This window comes from Lutjanus erythropterus, chromosome 9, assembly GCF_056507025.1.
Source record: "Lutjanus erythropterus isolate fLutEry1 chromosome 9, fLutEry1.hap2, whole genome shotgun sequence".
Lineage (NCBI taxonomy): Eukaryota > Metazoa > Chordata > Actinopteri > Lutjaniformes > Lutjanidae > Lutjanus > Lutjanus erythropterus.
Window position 1 is genome coordinate 37,383,776 of NC_139325.1, and position 23,757 is coordinate 37,407,532.

General features: G+C 40.1%; 1 protein-coding gene across 15 annotated transcripts in view; it reads left to right on the top strand.

Annotated features, from left to right (window-relative positions):
* mef2d (myocyte enhancer factor 2d) overlaps window positions 1-23,757 on the top strand; it is a 130,497-nt gene that overhangs the window by 90,679 nt on the left and 16,061 nt on the right. For 11 of the 15 annotated variants that reach the window (XM_084727491.1, XM_084727496.1, XM_084727499.1 and 8 more), the window contains exons 6-8: window positions 4,928-4,984; window positions 17,551-17,729; window positions 19,817-19,846. In XM_084727491.1, the coding sequence (XP_084583617.1) occupies window positions 4,928-4,984; window positions 17,551-17,729; window positions 19,817-19,846 (266 nt within the window). The remainder of the gene's footprint in view (window positions 1-4,927; window positions 4,985-17,550; window positions 17,730-19,816; window positions 19,847-23,757) is intronic. The other 4 variants (XM_084727495.1, XM_084727503.1, XM_084727506.1 and 1 more) reach the window with 2 other exon arrangements.

Consider the following 23,757-nt stretch of genomic DNA (forward strand, 5'->3'; position numbering starts at 1 on the left):
AACTCAGTAGCATTAAGCGCCACTATCACTACTGCGTCACTATCAGCAGCAGACAGTTGGCAAACAAAGATTATATCGTATTCTATAAAATAATGTAAACAGCTGAATAAGGTCTACATTTTCACATTGACATTGCAATATCACAAAAGTATACTTCTAATCTACAAGTTCATACCAGCAGAGTACGACTCCTTTGATACCTTTATTGTAAATGGAAGTTTTCCTAAAATAATCTATTTGCATTTTGCGTTTACGTGTGGTACAGCCGTACTTTTGAGTGTTTTGGTCAGCAGCTCGACTTCACCACACCGCCGACCGTATGAGTTGCAGCTGCAGCAGCAGTGGGCAAATCACACGTCGCATTAAACTGAAGAAATAGTCATTTATTTCTAGATCTGGGTACAAAAAGGATTAAATACAGGTATCGCTTGATTGAAAAAGTTTCCAAATCCACACTTCAATATGACTTTCGATTTTAAGATTTTGATTTTTTTCAATTAAATTTTCTTTTTTTTTTGACTCAATTTTAGACAACTGACATTTACATTTTCAAATTCTGCTTTAAACAGAAGTGTGCGTGGTATTGAAAAATGTTAAATTGAATTTACTTAATTTTATTTAGGTGAGAGGTTGCACAGAATAAATGTATCTAAATCCAGATATGTTTTTTTAAGTTGAGTATACTTGTTATTTTTAAGTAAATTCAGCTTAAATATATTTATACTTTTAGTTTTAGTATTTTTGAGTAGACTTTACTGTATTTTTTTCCATGTTCACTGTAAAGAAAAATGGATTACGTATATTTAAATCAATTCAAAGGTTTACTTTTAAATACTGAACTTATGTTTAATCTAATTAAATATTTTTAGTTGTTTTTAATATCTTAATTTTCAATAAATTCAATATTCAGATAAACAAATCAAATCAAATATTTTTAACTCTTAGTTTATTTTCATGATCCAAGACAAGATACAACACTGTTTTGCAGTGATTCATGTTTTATGACAAAATGTACCATTTGTACCAAAAAATAGTCCCAGCACCATTATTAAGATAAAAAAAAACAAGTTCCACTCTTAACAAACAAACAAACATGTCTGCACATTCATTTTAATTGAGTGAAATTCATTTGTTTTAAACAACATTTTAAAAGTAATTAAAACCTTTAAGTAGGATTTAATAACACATTAAAATCAATGAAATAAGACCCATTGAAACATATAACATTTACTTGGGGTCAGAATCAGTTTTTTTCGGTCTGTGTTCTTCACGTGGAACAGAAATCAGGATCACGTCACTGTTTTCCACACCACAGTGATGACCGTCACACACTGTCTGAGTAAACACTTGAAAAAGGGACTTTAAAGTTGACTGCATGACCACTGCAAACTCTGCTATAGATGTGGTTCACGCTGAGTTGAATGCTAATTAGCAGCATCTGTCAGCCCTCTGAGTTACGTGACTCTTGTGACTGCCGCTTCTCCGTCAGTCGTCTTCCCGGGTTTGGCCTCCTTTTTTTTTTTGTACAGTTCGTTGTCATGATTTTTCAAACTCTTCCCTCTGACACATCAAACAGCTGCGGCACAAATCTTTCGGCGTCTTCCACACACGTCCGATCGCCAAATGTCTCGTAGCTGGAGTGATCTGAGCCACCTTCATAGACCCGGTTGTCATGGTGATGTGGTTACTTAAAGACCTTTTTCATACGGTGTAATAGGTGCTATTTTTCTAGCCTCTGTATGGAGAAGCGGTTTATGTAACGACTGACTTTTATAGAGTCGACAAGCAGCAAAATGACCAAAGAAGTAAGTCTGTGTGAGTGTATTGATGTCCAGCCTCTGTGCTCAGTTACCTGTCAGTGTGAGTAACTCCTGTTTGTTCAAGTAAGTGCTCACCGCCTTATAATGACAGGAATCCATCATTTCCTTGACTGAGGCTGGTACACTCCTGTGTGCGCCCGCTGCCTCTGTGTGGCAAACCAATCCTTCACCCTCTGACTAAAAGGATTTGTGCCCCATTTTTGCGTCTCAGACAAGGTTACTTATCAAGCTTTGTTCCGACCAGCGTAATCTCATTGTAAGTCAGAATTAGGTGATGTAACGCGCAACAAATGCATTACAGCATCTTTCATAACATGCCGTTCTCCGAGGCAAGAGGGTTTCACATAGCAGTAATGGACGCGCCGCCCCCCCCTCCTCCTCCTCATAACCTCCGCCGTGCAAATACTCTGCTGTACCCTGCTATGCATCCCACATTACCAGAGATGTATTGGGTTCATCATGTTTGCTTATTGGTGTTTTTCCATGCGTCCATCCAGCCAGATATTTTTCAAGTCGCCCTTAATGACCTCGAGTTTCTGCCTTTCTGAGGAGTGTTTGAGCCAAAAACTGAATCTGTACCACAACAGGGAAAAGAAGTGTCAGTGCAGAAAAATGCTGTCTGCTATTTGGAAGGAAAAATGTTTGCTAGAATGAAGATAAAAGTATGAAGACATCTTTTACTGCAGAGACAGACCACATCCATTTTGACATTTTAAAGCAGTGACAATTGATTTTTATTTGTTTTTGGCTGTTTGGGGGCAGCAAATCAATCTGTAATTACATATTATCACATTATAAAGTTAATTAAACATCCAGTAGACACAGAGCTAAATTATTAGCTGCATTATCATTCATTTGGATTATTTTTTTCTGGTCATCTGACAAAATAAGTCAAGTATTTACTGTTGTTTCTCTCTCTTTTAAGCTCTGTTTTAGTGAGCAGTGTGACCAAAGCCAAAACTTTAAGCTGCTAAAATGTTCTGAAGAGTTGGGTGATAAATCACTGAGGGGTTGTTTGTTGACCCCTACCACATTACAAATATGATTAGTGCAGCTTTAAGAATCATCAGTTCAAATGTAGCAGGTTCATCGGCTAAATTGTACTCTAATTTCCAACTGGGACTAGCTTTCAAAACTCAGTACTTTTTGAAATTTAATTTAAAATTTACGTACTGAAAGTTGGCGTTGATTGCTTAATCAGAAGAAGCCTGTTTACTTTTCCTTTACTCTCCTCTTGAGGGAAATGAGGAAACATTTTAAACTTTAGACTATATTTTTATTTTACTAAAAGGATGAAAAGTAAAAAAAAAAAAAAAAAAAGTTTTTGAATTTTAAATCCCCCAAAATGTAGAACAGCTTTCATTCATTCAGACCACTCAAGTTGCGATCATGTCAGCTGCTCAGCATCAGCTGTCACATGCTTAGTATCACTGCCTTATTAATGCAGCTTTGGCTACCAGTTGACGAGGAACAGTTGTTGTTTGCTTGCACCACCCAAACCTCCTCCCAATACGACTGAAGCTTTGGTGTCTTTCTAGTGTTCATGTAGGTTTACAGCTATCTTTGGTTGTGTACTATAATGTGTTTGGATTTTGTTCTCGTTGTGGCTGCACAGATTCTTCGAGAGCTCCGTTAAAGAGCGGAGCATTCTGAGACATGATATTTTGGGCTCTTTCAAATCTACCACGTCTGATCAGGACTTTCTGACTTTTCAGTTTGATCCGAGCCAAAATTACAGGCGTGCAGGTCCTGACCAACAGTGGAGTGCATGAACGTGCTTAAAGAGTGGCGTTCATTGCACGCGATAATTTATCTAGCGAATCACAAACTGAAAGCATCAATGAACTTGAGCGACAGTCACCTCTGACGGCACTCACATCATCAGCTGATTAAAACCAAAAGTGTGATCGCAGCAGAGAGAGAGAGAGGGGGGGAGCGTGCGAATAGAGACAGAAATGTCGAAGTGATATAAAAACTTTGTAAATGTATGAACTACACTGCAGACTGGTGTTAGTGTTACAGTGAGAAAAGGACACACAGATCGTCTCCTCTCCTTCTTCATCTCCTTGAACTCCTAATGCATTATGGTGCTTTTTTGTCCCTTTAGAGGAGGTTTTATCTAAAATTAAAAAACAAAAAAACAAGAAATTAACATGAGCTAGCTCATTTTTGGGACAGAGAACTTAGCTCAAAATTCAACTATGAACGTCAACTATTGAACTTTGAGCTCGCTCTCTTTAATTGTGAACTTGCACAACACAACTGACCAAAGAGCCGAGCTTTGATTGGACCAAAAGAGCTGGTCTTGGTCCAGAACAAACTGAATCATGGTTTGGTTCGTTTCAATGTTTAAAACAAAATGGGTCAAGGTCACTTGGAGGAGGAGGAGCAGGAGGAGGAGGAGGAGGAGGAGATATTTGGTCCGACAGCTTTTTGAAGAGTCAGTCAGTCACATAAATTCCAAGAGGATGAGAGAGAAAGGAATTGAATTGACAACACACAGATGTCAGATACACGCCCATGTCTCTGGCCAAACTGAGGTTTCACAATAAAAGTATTGTTTTGGCATCTGTACCAAAATTCAGGTATTGATATCCACATATGTCAAATGATTCTCACGCAACAGAAGAGACACCGTGCATTAGAGAATAAGAGAAGAGATGGAAGTCTATGACGTAACTTTATGGTGATGATCTTAATTACGCAACACAGTCACATGGTCAGTTTTCTTTGTCAACAAAAATCCTGCATTTTATCTTGTATTTTTAATACATTCGTGTGATCAGGTGGTAACTTTTCCACAATTTAAAATGAGTCTGATGATTTTTTCCCCTCTAAATATGACATAAGTACCATTGAGAAGTGGTGAAACAGGCACTTGAAATTAACTGATAATGCAGAATTGAAACCAATTACGGTCCTTCATCAAGTGAAGTGAGTGTCGACAGCAGAAGCTCTTTTTTTAATGACGTACTTGATTTAATGATATTTTTCAAAATGTGATATGCGGCGTTTTAGATTAGTGCTGTTCATATTAACTGTCTGTTATGAAATCATCTTAGCGGTGTTGATTTTTGATGGTCGTTGTGTGTTCTTGTGTGTTCTAGGTGCTCTGTTAGGAGGAGATCTGGGGAATTCAAATGGAGCGTGCCCGAGTCCAGTCCGTAAGTAGTCTTTTTTTTCTTTTTTAAACCCCAAATTTGTACTGATATATATTTATACACACATCAGACCATGTTATCCATTTTGCTCCATTCCCTTTTATGTGTTTTATCTGGACTTTTTAAAAGAGACTGATTTTTTTAGTGAGTTACAGGCAGAGCAATGTAGAATATTTCATGTGTGGCAAGAGGCTGTCACGTGTGCACAACTCAAACACAGTCTCTCTCTCTCACACACACACACACACACACACACACACACACACACACACACGAAGCATGAAAACACCTGTTGACTGGCGACAGCTGAAGGTCACAGTACAAGCTGCTTGTAAACAGTCCAAAGAACAGAATGGGTTTCAGGTTGTAGGAGAGAAACAGGAGCAGAGAGTTTGGAAAGAGGAACAGAAACAGGGCAGAAAACTCCACGAAGCTCCTCAGCTGTGTTTCCAGATATGTGACTTATAAAACCAGAACTAATTTGAATATCTTGGAAATTTGGCAGCATTATTGACCTGGTCTTGGAGTGCCAGCTGCTACAAATACCTGAAAGTGAGCTCAACATTTCATTCCCGTCACCTGTTTTCCCATCTCATGAAATCCATGTCAGGAATCGCTCGGCTGATCGGAGCATTTGTAATCGTTTTCTTTTTGGCTCAAATTCGTCGAGTTGACATTTCAATATGAATCCAACATAATATGAGCATGAAGTCAGGCTGACTGAATGAAGTGAAAGTAAAAGTAGCGATTCAGTCACATTATTGGGCTTGTTTTCATCTTTTAGACTCATGAAATCTGTTGTCAACCTCAAAATATTCCACCTATCTGCTGTCTTTTTCTTTATCCTAACTGGACAGTTCACTCATATCACAAAAAAAAATAATCTTTTCTGCCTAAAAATTCATTCATAAATACCATTCACTGAATGCTTAAAATCAAATATCTTAAAATCTCAGCGTGTTGGAAAATATACATTGTTTGTATGTGTATGACTCAAACTCATTCCTGAACTTTGCTGAAGTTCAAAAATCAAGTAAATTCTCTGAATTTGAACTGTAGTTTCCTCATCACTTCAGATTGTGTAAGCGTTACATCACTCCACTGATTCACACACATACAATAAAAATATTTTCCACTGTGCTGAGGTATCTTAAATATCACTGTAGAAAAATCTTCATTGGAACCTTTCTAGGAGCCGACCGCTGTCATTTTACGCAGTGCTCGTGATTCCACCAGCAGATCCTTGGCGCGCTGCAGGAGCAGCTCTCCACTAGGCTTCAAATACGCGCCGAGTCTGATTTTTGACAGATTCTGCGTCAGCTCGCACAGACCAGATCGAAGTCCCCTGTGCAGACTCACGACAGTCAGACAAACTATTTAACTGTGTGACCCATAAAAAGCAAGGAAGGAGGACCAAATCAACAAAATCTGAGCAGGTCAGGCGGGCAAAACGCTTCGCTGCTGAAGCCTTGACGGATCCAAACTGTGGCGCAGACATGCTGTGCCCAGTGGAATCAACCGGTAATGCATCTCTAAATTGGTTTGCCAACCACCACAGAAGAAGAAAATGAGAGCATCTTGTGTGAGGCAGCTGTTTTTGTTTGTATGGAAGCTTACTGTGATATATACTATTACCATGATATCAAATTATATATACGGTGATAGAACATTTTGGCCATATTTCCCATATGAAGATGTCATCTCTGATCTTAATCTTGATAACAACGCTGTGATTGGTCGATTGTTTCTCCAACCAGGGGAAACAGCCGTCAGTGAGCACGACACCAGGCTTATTTTGAATCACTGAACACATCAGACACGACGGTGGTGATTCATGAGTCTGGAAACTTTTAACAGTCGTCACATCTTCAACTGGAAAAATTATTCAGGTTGACGCGGCGCCAGGAGCCAAATATTAGAGTCAGTAGAGTCAGAGTTTTACTGTAACGATGGTACCAAATTAAAAACCCCGGGATCCTGACAGCTCGACGCTCCTAAGCTTTCCCGTCTTCACCCGCTGCCCCCCCCCCCCTTCCCCTCCTCCTCTTCATCTCTCCGTCGACACCCACCCCTCCCTCCCCCCTTTCATCCTGTCTCTCTCAGCTGTTCCCCCTCGTCTTCTCTCTGGAATTATCTGCCGCCCCACCCCCCACCCCCCCCTTCATCCAACTGTCCCTTGTCTTGGCACAGGACTCTCCTCAGAGGTGACTTTGACACTGGCCAGAGCTCTCCCCTTAAATCCCATTAGCCGGGACAGATACTGCCAGCCAGGCCGTAGTAATAGATATGGTAGGAAGGTGTTTTTCTTTTTTCTTTCTATATTCACTTGATAAACGTATTGTGTCGGGGTAAGGTGGGCCAAAAGAAATCGATCCATTTGTATTAACTTCCCTGCACTGTATCAGAGGAATAACCCACAGCCAAGTTTCAATATTGATATTAGTGTTTCAAGGCTATTAATGACAGAATATATATGTGTTCTATGAAACAGTGTTCCTAAAAGCTGGCCTCGATCGAGTGTTGTTGAAAGACCATTTTTGTCTGATTATATGGCAAAAAGAGGAAGTGCAGATTGTAATATCTCAAAATCAAATCATTAGCTTTGGAACATGATATCGTACGATCACAGTAAAGCATAAATAGAAAAGTAAATAAAGAGTTTATTTGTGTTGGGATTGTTCTTTGGTAGTGTTCCAGCTCTCTGTGTTGATCTTGTCTGCGATTGGAAAAAAGGCATCATGGCTTTCATAGTCTGTGGTTGAAGCAAACTTAATAGTTGTATTCATAATCCCTTCAGTTGATTTAGCTTGAAATCAATGTGTCAGTATTTCCCAAACTCTCGTATGAAAAGTCACCACCTGATCGTGATCGTTAGTTGACAGCTTGGACGCACGTTGCTGCAGGTCCTCAGATGTTTTTACACTGCAACTCTGTCCTGATGAAATAACATAGCTGTATTTCAAAATGCTGAGTAGGTGTGTTTAAAGGGTAACTTCAGTATTTTTTCCAGCTATTTCCCCATATTTTTGTGACTAATGGGGAGAGCAACTTTTGAAAGTTATCCAGAAATGCAGAGCGTCCACTGAAACGGCTTGTTTTTCCACTGACAGGCTGAGATTGTTATTCTGCAAGTCTCAAGGATCCTGACAGAGACAGACTTTAAAAAAGAAAAAAAATTTAACTTTTTCACAGTAAGGCAAGGACATACACAATAGACATAAAGCCCACTACCATTATATAAAGCAAGAAAAAGAAAGATTAGTCCAAAGATGCCAGTCTACTACAGTACTGGCAAAATGGGAGAAGAGAAGCAAAAGAAAAGCAAAAGAAAGTAAACACACAGAAATTGGTGGAGAAATGTTAATGAGTCAGTTCAGAATAAGGCAGGTTTTGCACGGAGCAAAGATACAACAGGGCTTGTAAATTGTACAGTTAGGTCTCATCAAGTCATGACAAAAACAGCCTTCTGAGAATAGTTCAGTGAAATCCATTTACTAAAACAAATCTGTTCCAACGTAGCAGTAGAAACCGTTTCAGTGAGCCACCTTATGAAACTTGTGGACGATGGAGACTTTCAGTTTAATTGAATTATTTTAGCTGCAGTCATGCCTGTTTTGCGAGCCTGTTTTTGATGGGACAGAAGGGCAAATGTCCTGGCAGAGGAGCCAAATATTAACAAGCTGCAGTCTGGCTTAATGTTCAGTTTATATTTTTTAGAAAACCAAATAAATCTGTCACACCAGAAATGACCCACTACTGCTTTAAAACACTACAAGTGACACAATAACAGGGAAAAAACTATCTATCTGTGGAGGCAGCAGTAGATCAGAGAGATAAAATTACATATATTAACAATCTGACCCTGTCTGTGGCAAAAACAAGCACTTTAAGTGAACTTATTTTGGCAGCTCACAGATCAGTTTAGCGCCTGCCAACTCAATACTGGACCAACAAAAAATTGTTCTCCCCATTTGTCACTTTGACACAAAAACATGGGAAAACAAGGTTGAAAAACACCAACGTTACCCTTTAACTCGATTAAATAGATTTAGACTTTACAGTCCCAACAAATGCAGCCATTCAGCATTACAGATATTTATGCTTGCAGATTTACAAGTAAATATTTTACTGTGAAGTTTTGCACTCCAAATAAGTTGAATTCTCTCTCGTTAAAATCAATTTAGTAAAGAAGCAAGAAATGACAGAAATATGAAACAGCTCATGATGATGTTTGCTCATAAACTTTTATACTATCAACACATCAGTCGTAAAGAACTGATTATTCATATTATTTGGAAAATATTGTATTGGGATGTTTTGTGACTTGCTTCATTTTGAAATAGGAATGTTGTAATTTTGTAAATCAATAATCTTTGGCTGCATTGTGAGATAAAAACAAAAAGTAAAATTTTTTTTTTTCACCAGACTTACTTCACTGTAGTTGTTTAAAAACCTGTTTTTGACAGTTTTTCATGATTGACGTCTGCGTGCGACTCGCTGTAACAAAGTCACGACTCCTTCATGTGTCGACACATGAAACCTCTTCATCCCAAAATGCAGCTCAGGTGACCGGATCCACCCGGCCGCCTGCTTCCCTCCTTCCTCCTCTCTCATCTCCCTCCTTTATCGCTTATCTCTCTCTGCTCATCCTTTCTCATTTTCTTCCTGTTCTTTTCTCTCTCCACTCTCTCCTTTCTCCCCCCTCTATCAGTGTTTCTCCTCTTTCTTTTCTTTCTTTCTCTCTATACTCTAATCCCATTTTTTCTTTTACCTTTCTTTGTTACTCCTTTTGCTCAAGTTTCCTGTCCATATTTCTTGCTCTCCTCTTTGCTGCCCCCCCCCCACACACTTCTTTAGCTGTCTCTTTTCATCCCAACCTCATCGTCTTCTCCTCCCCACTCAATCTTTCTCTCCCATCTTCTCCTCCTCTTCTCTGCTGCCCTCCCCTCATCTCTCCTCCCTTCATCCCCTCTCTTTTCTCCCTGTCCTCCTCCTCCTCTCTTGGATCTGTCGTTCTCAGCTGTTGTCCAGGGACTCAGGGCTCCGGGAATGTCACCATTGACGTCACCCGGCATTCCACACATTCCCACGCCAGGCCTCGCGTAATAGGAGACATCACACACACACACACACACACGCACACACACAAACACTGAAGGCACTTACACACACATGCACATGTACAGGGTACAAAAAAGTCCATACAAACAGTCAACATACATGGATAAAGTAACAGACACATCAACATGTTTCTGTGACTCACACTCTCAGAATAGGAGTGTATTCATGGAAGCTTCAGCACACTCAGTGTAAACATCACACACACTCACACACACACATACAGTATCATGATACAGTCATCTCCCAGTGACAAGATAGAAAATACAAGGTCCACAGCTCAATAACCATGTCATTTTTCATTATGCTAACTGTAAGTACTTTAGTTCAGTACTTTTTCTTCTAAGTTTCCTTGTAAAATACAAATATAAATGAAAAAAAAAAAAATGAAGCAGATATTTTTCTCTTAAAAAATACGTTGAAGGCTGCTTGAGAATGTCCTCAAAGCTGGGGGAAGCAGTTTATTGCTGTGGTAAATGGGCAGTAGTTTCATAATAACCTTCAGGCCAAAGCATAATGTAATTCAAATGGTCTGAGAGAAACTAGACTTCTGCTCCTCCTCTTGGCTCTGTTTTATGGCTTTAGAAAATCTGGCCCACTTGAGGGTCAGGGCATCTCTGCCGTATTTCTTTATAATGCTGTTTTGTCTCTCATTATTCCTTTATCGAAACAATTGCAGCTTCTGTGATTCTGGATATTGTACTTTTAGATAATATATTGACTACTTGTCCATTTCCAAAGTAAATTCTTGACAGTGAGGTCTGTGCATCAGGTGCAGCTACGACAGATCAAGTCAAGTCAGTCAATTACTTTGTTAGAAATATACTTAAGTAGAAGTACAAAGTATTTGTCACAAAAACTGCTCAGAATATAAGTAACTTTTAACCGTTGATGTCACATCTCCAAACTAGGGTTGCAAATTTTGTGCGTTTTTTTTGAACCAGTAGTTGAAAACACTGATAATTGATTATTAATTAATAATTAATAATATACAAAATAAATGTGAAATGAGGTCCGAATTATTGCCATGACAACTGATTAAATATCCACGAATGTATTTTAAATTTGGTTACATTTTTAACAGCAATTAATCGATTAATTGTTGATCATTAAACCTGTGCTGCCGCGGCATTTTGTTTTTTTGTTTGTATGTCTTTGTTTTCATTGGCCTGTTTGTGATCAGATCACCTGATTGGCTGTTAAAATGCAGATGACAGGTTTGGATATTAATTTAAATTCTACTCAGTACTCAACTATGATTTTAAAAGTAACTAAGTAGATTACATGTTGTAATGCATACTTAAGGACGGACTTGAAAGTCTATTCATAAAAGTAAAAGTACACAAAAAAACTACTTAATTACAGTAATTTGAGTATTTGTAATTAGTTACTTCCACCCCTGGCGGTGTTAGATACAATTTGAAGCAACTGGGAAAATATGTTCTTTGTCATTTTGGTGCACTGGCCCCTTAAGACAGATTTTTTTTTGAGGGGGAGGACATTTTTCGTACTAATATTCCTGTCAGCACTTTTCAGACAACAATATTGATTTACATTCTGCAATATTGTCACATTTTGTGCTTCAGTATATTTTCCCACAATTTATCGTTGCATCCTGAAAGCTGCACACTTCAGTTCAAGCAGGAATGCATCTGGGGTCTGGTAAAAAATGACTTTAGGGATCATAGACACACAAATATGCATGAAAAATCTGCATCTGTAAATTCCAGTAAAACCATTACTCGTACAGTATAATGTAAACACACACACACACACACACACACACACACACAGATGCCTGTACTCCAGGCTGGGTCTGTATAGGGATTTGGTGTTGTCCTGAGGGCACAGGCAAGACCTGCATTTCAGTCTCACACACACAGAAAATCACTTTTAACACTCTGCATGTGTGTGTGTGCATGTTTGTAACTCTCATAACTTGGGGTCAACACCGAGCCACCACCCTCTTCTTTTACCCACAAACATGAACACAACGCAACCAGCAACAGATTCTCATCAGTCAGTGACGCACATGTGCTCGGTGCACACTATGCAACACACACACACACACACACACACACACACACACACACACACACACACACGGTTGTAGGATTTCCCAGAAACACCTGATGCAGAGGGGGTCCACTGTGCGTCAACAGGACACAGGTGATTTCATTGGTCAGCTGTCTCCTGGGGAATAAATTCTTCTCTCTCCCTCCTTCTTTCCTTCCCTACCACCTTCACTTTCTCTCTACTTGTTATCTCAATTCCTACCTCCTCGTTTCCTACCTAGCCTCCTCCCTCCTTTTCTTCTTTATTCACTCCTTCCCTATGTCCCTCCTCTTTTTCTCTGCCTCATTAACTTCACTTTTACTCCCCTTCTCCTGCCTTACATCCTTTCCTCCTTTTCACAAGTCCCTCTCTACCTCCTTTCTTCCCTACCACATTTCCTCATCCCCTTCCCTACGTCAGGGGTTTCCAAACTTTCCATGCCAAAGCCCCTGAAATAGCACAGTCTTATGGCCGGGGCCCTCCTTTTGCAAGATGTCTTCAAAAACCCAAACCTGACTGTTTTCGTCGGCCTCAGCGGGGTATTTTTATTTCGAGTGACGCTGATGTTTTTAACACTCATTTGAGAGTGTGTTGAGGCAGGGAACATATTTGCACTCTTTTTGTGAGTTAGTGCTTCATTTCAAGAGCAGAGCAGTTTTGCAGCAGGTGGCAGGTAAGGTCAGGGACGCAGCGAGTGGTGTTCTGGCTGGAACAACAAATAAAATTTCAATGTTATATATTATTATAAATTACATTTATAATAATTTTGCACCATTTTGCTGAGGTCCCTCTGGCACCCCCTGGAGGACCCCAAGGAGGCTCCCCACAGTGAAAATTACTTCTCTACTCTTCTGTCCTTCCCACCATTGTTATTTTGTTTTTTATTTGTCTTTTCTCCTCATGCCTTCCTTGCTTCCTGTCTTCCTTACATCATTCTCTCCTCTTTCCTTCCCCCCGTCCTTTCTTCTAGGCATGCAGAGGCTAAAAAAACCCTGGTGACTTTGGGTTTTAAACATCTTGCAAATGCAAACAAATGGGGTCCCAACCATAAGCTGATTCTTGGGGAGACCTGTTCTAGCCTCCTCCCTCCTCCTTTTCTCCTTTACCTTTCCCTCCTTCCCATTCTCACCCTCCTCTCTACCTCCTTCCCTTCTTTTTTTAACTTCTCCTCTCCTTTTCTGTCCTTCCATACCTCCCACCATTTTTCCCTACCACCACATTCTTTCTCTGCCTCATCTTCCTCCTTTCCCTACATCCTTCCCACCTTTTATTATTCTTTATCTCCTATCTTTCTCTACCCCCCTGTATCACCTTCCCTTTTTCTACACCTCTCCCATTTTCTGCCTTCTTTCAACCTTCCCTCCTCACATTTTCCTTTCCTTTCTTGTTGCCCAGTGACATGGAACCACACAAAGGTCGACTTTGGTTTTTTAAAAATGTCTTGCAAAAGGAGGCATCTGGTCATCAACTAATACTGTGGGACCTTGGCATGGAAAAGTTGTAGAACTCATGTTCTAGCCTCCTTCCTCCTCTTTTGTCCTTCTGTACCTTTCCCTCGCTTTCCCTATCTTGTTCCCTACCGTCTCCCCTCCTCTTCGGTCCTTTTATTTTTCCCTACTTTTCCCTTCCGTGTCCTTCCCACCTTTTGTTAATCCCTACCTCCTCCCATCCTCCCTTTCCTTCCATATCTCCTTCCCTTTTCCTACACCTCTCCCTGTCTCTTTCTTCCTCTGTTCACCCTTCCTTCCTCTCTCACTTGTATGCTACTTTCCTTTCCCTCTGTCTTAATATCCTTCACTACCTCTTTATCGCCTAAATCCCCTTTCCTTCCTTACCACCTTTCTTCCTATCATCCATACCTCCTTTTTCCCTCCCTTTTCTTTCCTTACCTCCTTCATCACCTTCTCCCCTCTTCCTCTGTCCTTCCGCATCTCCTTCCATTTTTACCTTCTCTACATCCTCTCTGCACCCCCTCATCCTACCTTTCTCTCTCCTTCTACCTGTCCCTCCTTCTGTATCTCCTCACCTTTTCCTACACCTCTTCCATTTTCTCCCTCCTTGCCATATTCCTTTCTTCCTCTTTTACTCTTTTCTACCTCTGCAGTATTACCAAAATCTTTGTTCCATCCCTGCCTCTTCCTTTCATAACTCCTCTGTCATTCCCTTCTCTGTCTTTCTACCTTCCCCTATTTTACTAACCCCATCCTTCCCTCCCTACCATTACCTCCTTGCCCACCTCCTACCTTGTTGCCTAAGTCCTTCTTTATTCTCTACCTTATGTTTCCTTCTCATTTGTTCTGTCTGTTGACATTTTTTGACTGACTGTTAAGGGAAAATAATACTGCTAACTAACCAGTAACTTCAGATGAACTCCCCCTCCTCAGCACAGTCTTCTTTTTGCTCTCTTTTCTCTCTTCGTCTACATCTTCCCTCTTTTTCTCTCCATCTCTACACCCTCAAACCTCTCCCTGTTTTAGCCTCCCTTCACCCCTTCCTCCCCCGCTGCCTCCATCACCCCCTCTTCTCACTGTCACTGTTTTTTTTTTTATTTTGCTCCTCGCAGCCTTTCTTCCCTCCCATTGAGCTGTTACAGAGGTAGTGTTCATTTGTTGTTGTTGTCAGGTTCAGTTCATGGTGTGTGTGTGTGTGTGTGTTTGTGTGACTGAGATGAAGCAGAGTCACATGCCGCTGTCGTCTGGAGGCGGCGTCATGGCGAACTGCTATCTGCTATCACACACACACCCTGACTCTGCCTGTCCAAGGGGAATACAGCCTGTGTGTGTGTGTGTGTGTGTGTGTGTGTGTGTGTGTGTGTGTGTGTGTGTGTGTGTGTGTGTGTGTGTCAGGGCTGGGAAAGTCCCTGCTGTCCCCCTTTTATACACACTGTGACTGACTGTGGCTGTTTGAGTCGAGTTCTTCTTTTGACCTCAGCAGCACGAACAGGCTGCTGTCTGCTGGAGTCTTGTTGTCATGACACCCAGACCCCCCCCCCCGCCTCCCCCTGCACTTTTTAATTGAAAATATCAAAAAGAAAAACATTCGTCAGGAAACAGTCCAGGAAACATTACAATTTATACAGAATCAAAGACATAAACATGAAAAAGAAGTAAATATTAAGAGTATTTCCGTAACATTCCTTATAAGCAGGGATGACGTCAAACTATGCGCACACACACACCTCCACACACACATAGAGGTGTAGTTCTGCGACTGAAGCGTGTCATGTATCAGGTATTGTTGTTTCTTGCAGAGTAACCGTTGTGTTGCAGTGTTAGAGTTTGGAATGTGACCAGTTTGAAAGGAGGGTGCGTTCAACAGCCGTGACGTTCTGTAATGTTGCTGGAATGCACCCGTGAGAACGAAAGTGGAAAGCTGATCTACTGTACACTGCAAAGAAAGTCTTTTTTTTTCTGTTATTAAAGAGTACGTCTGGAAATAATCTGTTTTTTATTATTATTATCAACAAATCCCATCAAAAGGCCAAAACCAACAATGAATATATCCACTCAAAAGTCTGATATCTCTTATTCCTCTGTGCTATAGAGCTCCATTGTTGTCTAAAATTTATTTAAAACGCATCAGTGAGCCACACTGTTGTGACATGTGACATTCTTTCTTCATTACCATAAATACACACACTGTTGTTTATTTTGACTCAATCCCACACACACCATCCTGCTGCCACAAATATGTGTTGTTGTTTTTTTTAAAAAGACAGTGGCCAGCTGTTTTAGTAAACTACTGAGCCTTTTTAAAATATATAAAAGTATATTTGTGACCTGTTTTTAAAGATTGATGTCTTCAGTAGGAGGACGGGCTCGGAGCTGAGACAATAGGGAAGTCAGAAATTATTGACGGACAGACTACACATGGTTGGTTTTGGTCTTCTCATGGGATTTGTTGACAGTAAGAAAAATATAAGAGTAGAATATCACCAGGCTTATTCTTTAAAGGACCAGTGCGTAGGATTTTGCTTGCAGGTTGAAAAAAACCTTGTCTATCCTTCCTGTTCAAAGCTTGCAGGAAAATCTACAGTGGCTGCAAAATTCATGCAAAATGCAAAAGGCTGCATGTAGAGCCAGTGTTTGGTTTGTCCATTCTGGGCTACTGTAGACATATGGCGGTGCATCCCACTGACACTCAACAATTCAACCAAGACTAATTTTGCAATTTAACATAACTGCAGACTTCACCAAGTACATAAAGAGGTCTGCCGAAAAGCATTTATTAGTTTATAAATCTGGGAAAAACTGTAAAAGTCCCCAGTTATTTACCTCTGAACTATCTCTTTAACCAAATCACACGTGTTAAGGCCAGTTCATGTGATCTCCTTTTCACACTCACACTTTAAAAATGTCTGTACTAATAAAACACACACTTATTATTATATATTATAGAAGGTTATGTTTCATTTTTGCCATATTCTGCCAGTAAATCCCTGTAAATCTTATACACTGCACCTTCTTAAAAGAAAATTTTCTTTTTAAAAAAAAAAAAAAATCTACCTTTACAGTGATTTCTTTCAGCCTGTTCCAGTACAAGTCAAACTGACACTCATTTGTTATGAATTGGTTTGGATTGGACGTATGTTTTTTAAACACAGTGCGAAGGGGCCAAAAAGGCCAAAAACATAAAATCTTGAGAAAGAACAGCTCTGCACAGTGCAGGTATTTCATCAAACAGACGAGCTTTCAGCCTTTGAAGCATCATCAGGGAAAACGTTTGACAAAAGCGAATCTCACAGCTTATAATAACATGCAGTTATGCAGGTACACATGGGAAATACTCCTCACAATTGGAGTTCATGAGGTACAAACACACAGAAAGCTCTAATAATTGTAATATATCAGGAGCATGTTGAAATATTATCACAGAATTAGAACATTTTTAACTTGTTTTAGGAAAATAAGACTTTTAGGGCGCGACAGTAGTCAAAACTTATTTAATACGAAGGATATTTTTTGCAGCGTAAGATGGAAAGCGTCCAGAGACAATTGTGTGTGTTTTGCAGCGACCGTCGAGACGACTGAAACAAAAGAGGAAAGACGTCGAGAGTGGAAATAAAATAGTTCTGGAGAGAGAGTGACATGGTTTTGATGTGGAGGAGCTGCAGAAAAAAATCAGAGCGCCGCCAAAAAGCACTGTTTGAGCTGCAGAAACAATGAGGAGCATGTGGTGCGACAGAGCGATCCAAGTCGCTAATGAGAAGACACACAGGCACACACACACACACGCGCACACACAAAGAGCTGAGTATACACACCCAGGCAGACAAGCACAGACAGAGTTCACAGGTAGACACAGACACCAAAAACATCAAAACAGACAAACACACAACCTCCTCCGTCCCTCCCTCTTCACTAAATCTCTCCCTCGCTCTTTCTGTCTCTCTCCAGCTAATGGCTACATCAGTGCCAGGGCCTCCCCGGGCCTCCTCTCCGTATCCAACGGCAACAGCCTGGGGAAAGTAGTCCCGGCTAAGTCTCCGCCTCCACCCAGCCCTCAGATGGTCAACAGCCGCAAGCCGGACCTGAGGGTCATCACCTCGCAGAGCGGCAAGAGCCTCATGCAGCTGGTGAGGAGAATACAACTACGGCAGCCACACGGGGACAAACGATGGGTCCAAACTCACGGGACAGGGACAAAACATGTAGCCAGAACTGAGTGTGAATGTTAACTAAATTATTATTATGGCAAACTGAAGGAGTAGTTTGATTATGAACCATGACTTGTCATGGAGCGACAGAAGGATACAAGCATCTTTATTTCTTTTATTTCTTCAGAGTTAGTCACTAATCTTTCTTTTTTCCTTCGATTTGTTTTGGTGATTCTGACATTATCTATTACTACAAGGGCCTCATGCAAGAGCCGCTCATATGAATTGATTTAAGTGGCATGTTTGAGTGACTTAAGAGTGAACTGTTGCCTTCAACATTTTTCTCATATGTAGAATTATTTCTGGCATGTCATATTATCATGCACAGACAGTCTGCGTCCCTCCACAGGGAATAACACTTGTTTGAAACAAGAATTTTAATGGCGTAAAGTTCCCGTGAAGCAGGATGATTATTGCTCACGTGTATTTGGACGTTTCCTGTAAAAGGGAGGGACTTGTGGGAGATATTGATTGGATATTGGGAGGGACTTGTGGGAGATATTGATTGGTGTTTGTCTGACGACAGCCAGTTGGCAGCCATTAGCATTTAGCTGCTTTAACAGCAAGTTAAGCTATCTGTCTGTCAGGAAACTCTGTAAATCAGTTGAAGCTGAGCAGCTGGAGGACAAGGAAATAACAAACATTGTCAGTGTTGGGCCAGATACTGGCCTGTAGGGGATATATAGTGTAAGACATATGTGATAAAAATACTTAAATATCAATTTTGACTTCATAGGAACTTTGATCTGAATGAACCCGGGGTGCAAATGTGGCATAAAAACTTGATTTTTGCATAAAAACTGACACAATTCAGTTGTTGTTCAGCAGGATGATTCTCAGTAGAAAATCCTCTGTTGCACCAGACAGTGTAACATCATGGACTGTATTTCTGTGACTGTCTCCCCTCCCCTTGAACGCCTCCTATTTTAGTTTTGGACTGCTGTTCTTTAGCACGATGGTTTTTGGTATCTAACTTAAAGCCGTTCAGTCTTCGTTTCTGTCACAGCACAGCTCTGTGATGACACAGCTTTGACTGCTGCAGTAATATTTTCTAATTGTTTCAGGTCTGACTACTGACTTTGCTAAATTTGTAATGTTTTGTTCTGCTAATGTCTGACAGCGGGACTTGAAGCTCAGCAGTGTTAAAATGTTTTTTAATTAAACCCATAAAAATAGTTCACAACAGGTCACCTTATGTGGCAGTTTACGGGTGCTGATTATGCTAATGATGAAATCTCTGGAAAGCACCCCCCCTAATGAACAACTGGTATTCATCAAGTCGAAACAAGCAAATTAGACAAGTTTGTGCAAGTAGAGTTTGGTGAACCTGACTTGGAGGACTTGTAAAAGGTTTAGTGTGTGAATCCAAAAATGTTCTTGGATGTGGCAGAGTAGAAGTTCAAGCTCTTACACCTCATAAAGGTACCAGACACTGTTTAAAGTTACATTGGTTTTCCTATTTTGGAACTGAATATAAAGTAAAAAAGTAAAAAATGTTAAAGAGTGAAAGTTAAGCATTTTTCTTGAGTGTTTCTAAATCTCCCTGCAACATCAGTTAATTTAGTTTTCTACAGCCTTAAAAGGGAGTAAAGTTCTCTGTTGATATATAGAAGTTTTAGAAGTCACATATCTACCAACAAATCCCAGACAGATTTCTACACTTCACATGTAGATGTTGTGAATATTCCTCCGTTCTGTTGTGCAATTCAACATCTGGATCCAATCGTTCTGCTGCATTCTGCCATCGATCAGTTTGGCTGCATTTTGACTTAATAGTTGAGGAGGTCAACTTAAAGTCGACTGTGCACCACCGCCTGGAGACTAGAGGCCATATTTTCAGTCACAGACATGTAAATGTGTCACTATAAACAGAATTGTTAACAATACTTCTTGACTAGACTTTAGATAAAGTTCATATGTTCATATTTTCCTGCAGTTAGTTGTTGTAGAAACGTAACCCGTCCTCTGTTTTCTGCCCCCCCGCCTCGCCTCCACCTGCCGTGCAGACAGAGGAAGAGCTGGAGTTGGTGAGTGAGGTGAATAGACTTCTAGACTTTTAGCCTCGTGGATGTGGTGTCGAACTCTGTGTGATCTCACTGAGCATGAGTGTGACACCGTCAGCAAACGCATCCCGTCGGGGCTGACTCAGTGGCACCGAAGAGAGTAGAGGAGGAGCGGTTTAGAGCACACGGTGGACTCAGAGCATCAGAGCAACAGACACACAGCGGACGAATCAGCTGGTTGCACTGGTTCCTGGAAGATTTGGACAGTGAGACTCTGTGGTTTCCCTCACAGACGATGTTAAATTTGGAGCACCATCACGGCTGTAGCCCTGACTCAAACATGAGGACTTGAACTTCAGAGAGTTTCAAGTTTCTGGTAAAACCCCAGAACAGTAGAGGATAAATAAGACAAGCAGGCCTTCCATATAGACTTATTAGGCCTCTGCACTGAAATTAGTTTGCCTCAATTATGCAGAAAAACACTATTAACAAAGTTTTTTAAAGGAAAATGCTGCATTATTTTAGGTGTCACTCCAAGTGAAGTTGCATCTTGACTTTCAAGACTCAAAGGAGTACATTTGAAAGATTAGTCATTTTGGGAAGTATACTTCTTTGCTTTCTTGCAGAAAGTTAGAAGATGAGATTGACACCACTCTCATGCCTGTATGGTAATTATGAAGCTACCACACGCAGCTGGCTAAGTTAGCTTAGCATAAAGACTTGAAACAAAGAATAACAGATAGCCTGGCTCTGTCTTAGGTAAGGTTATTATAGTGAACTAAAACTAAGAATTAAAACTAGGTGTGAAAAAACATTTACTTAACTAAAATAAAAAATAAAAAGCAGACTTTAGAAACAAACAAACAAAAACTGAAACGGTGGTGTATTTAAAACTAACTGAAAAAAAATACGATATAAGAAATGTCTCAAGTTTTTCTTCATAAATTTGGTCAAATTTATCAGCACAATAAACATGAGGATGTCAACGGCCTTCACAAAGTCTTGTGCTTGTTTCACTTCAGTTTAAACATTTTTAAGCTAAACTGAAACAAGCGAATCCACTTTGGAAACTAACTGAAACTCATCTGAACTGAAAACTGAAACTGAAAACTTCTTGGCAATAAAGCAAATTTCCCCAAATTTTGAACTTTTTTAAATACTTTCTTAAAGACTTAAAGACATCTCTTATTACCATAAATACATTTTATAGATGAGCAGCTTTAGTGTGAACCTGAGTCTGTGCACCTTTATGTTGTTTTTTTCCAGTTCATTTCTCTTCCCAGTGCACTCTTGAAAAACTTAAAGTTACATGTTTGGTCTGAATGGCATCTAAACATATTTGAAACATGTCATGTCACTTCCTAGTAAACCTTCCATTGTTATGTAGACCTAAAAACAATGTGTGTTTATGTTAATCAGCTGATTTTTATATCTGAATTTCAGCACTTTTATATTTGTATAATAGTACATGTACGTGTGACTTTATGATGTAGGCAGATAACTAAGTTTCTTTTTCCTTAACTACCACAAATTAGATGAGTTTTTAACCAACCAACATAAGACAAAAATCACCAAGATCCAGTTTCTGTGAGATCTACGTTGTTTTAGAAGTAAAATACACCCAAAATGTTGGATTTTGTGACATCAAACATCTCAGAAATTCGTTTTAAAAAAGGCAAAGTACCAAACCTAAACACAAGTGTGTTTATATTGTGCTAAATTTGATGGCACAGTAGAGATTAAAGTGACATTTGTGCAGCACAAACAGTGTATAGAGGGAATATTGAGGGAACCGGAGCGACCAGCTGACTCTCCGCTCTGTGTCAAAGCTGCTCAGCATGTGCATGTTTGGTTTCATCTGAGTGTCGATGCTCTGAGGATCAGAGTGAAGAAAGATCACAAAGTCTCCAACCTGGAACACAGGCGGACACGTTGGAGTCCGACACGCTGACCCCTCCGGTCCTCCACACACACATGCATGCTGACACGTGTTCATGCATATTCCTCTCCACACGCACACACCTCTAACATACCTCTCCGCACACATTTCACACACGTACTTTTTTAAATACAAACACATTCTTCCACACACTCATCCCCGCTCATCTCTCCTCCGTCAGCCTTGTCGATGCATGCGTTCCTGTCAGCATGATTCTCCAGCACAGCGATGCCTCTCATAACACCTTCCACCGTGACGCTACATAACACAAACGCCCGGCCCTGGCGACAGCGTTGCCGTGCCAACGCCACCTTGAGATGTGAGACACTTCTCATCTTGCACGCAGATGTTAAAGTGTCACCAAAAAAAGTTAAATGCCTCAGAGAGAACTGAGGTGCTTGGATTTTCACACAGAAATGCTTCTGTCTGTGGCATGATGAATAAAACATCTTCCACTGTCCTGCACAGGCAACGTGAAGTGATGTAACGCTTTATTATGTCAGACTTCAGTTATTAGTGATCTGCTGGATTTGTTTAAGATTGTTTTTATAATGTAGTCTGCCAATAAAACTTCAAATGTTGCAGCAAAACTGAGGGTTGAAAGTGAATTAGAGCTGCTGCACGTCGGCTTCGTAAAGCGCAGTGCAATTAAGATCACAGGAAGACGTATTTGTTTTCATTTCAACTAGAAGTAGAACAAGCTGTGTTTGTAGTGAAATATTTCAGTAGTAACAGTGTAATTAAATTGTTCTCAGTCACATTACAAGGTCTCTGCATCCACTCTGCTGTACAGTGGAAAAGCACATGCTAACCATTATCATTATTGCTGTTGAAAATGGATGAAGTCATGTGCCGTGAACTCCAACACTCAGCCCATATAAGGAGAAAAAGGCACGATTCGTTGTGGAACCGGACCAGGTTTTCTCACGACACGGAGCCACAACACTGGATCCAAAGATCCCAAAAAGAAAGTGTTTAGGTGTAAATCTTCATGCTAAAACTTTGTCACAATTTTCCATTGGCAGTCTGGCACCAGTGTGATTATATCTGAAAGGTTTTGGTGTCAGTATATTACAGAACTCTGGCTAAAATGTAACAGGAGTTGAAAAGTAAAATCTCCATTTAAGATTATCTTCTTTTAACTGGATGTTTAAGATTTTACTATTCAAATCCTGTTACTATAGAGTTCTTTAACATTTTGACACCAAAACCTTAGAGATATAATCACACCATTGCAAGACTACTGCTGGAAAATTACTAAAAGAAAGTTTTAGCACAAATTAAAGGGATAGTTTGGATTATGTGAAGTATGTCATATGAAGTATTACCTACAGCACATGTGTGGAGAAGCAGCAGGACTGCTGGCACATTCTGCTGTGGACAGGGTCAGTAACAAGACTTATTTCAGCAACCTAAAAATATCAATCAGTTTAAGTATACAATAAAATTAGAATATTTTCCACAAGACTACCTTGCTCTCAGAAAGCCTTTTCTCATGGGAAATCACCCTTACATGAGCCAGATACTACTCTCTCTACACCAACCAGACTCCAAAATCAGTCATTTTACCCCACAGAACACGAGTCTCTGGTTTACCACTGCCACGACTGGTTAATTTGTTAGTGTTATTGTGTGACTTCTGTGTTTTAAAAGGTTAGTTTTGATTCACCAAGGTCACACAATAACACAGGTAAGATAAGATCGATGCAGCAGTGGACCAGCAACTCCTGTGATCTGTGTGGTAAAATTGCCAAATGAGTTTGATTGAGAAAGAGCTGTTTTTTGCAGCAGTTTCCCTTTGGAAAAGACTGACAGAAAGGTGAAGCGGTGAAAATATTTTAAATATAGCAAACACTTCAAATAATCAGAACTATCCCTTAAACTGCAGTGTACACAGAGGAGATGCAGATAATTGTGCCAAGAGTGAATTTCATACATCTTTACTTAAACTTTTATATGTTAAATTCTTAAGAAATCAGACTTCTCTTCATTTAGCTGGAGATCC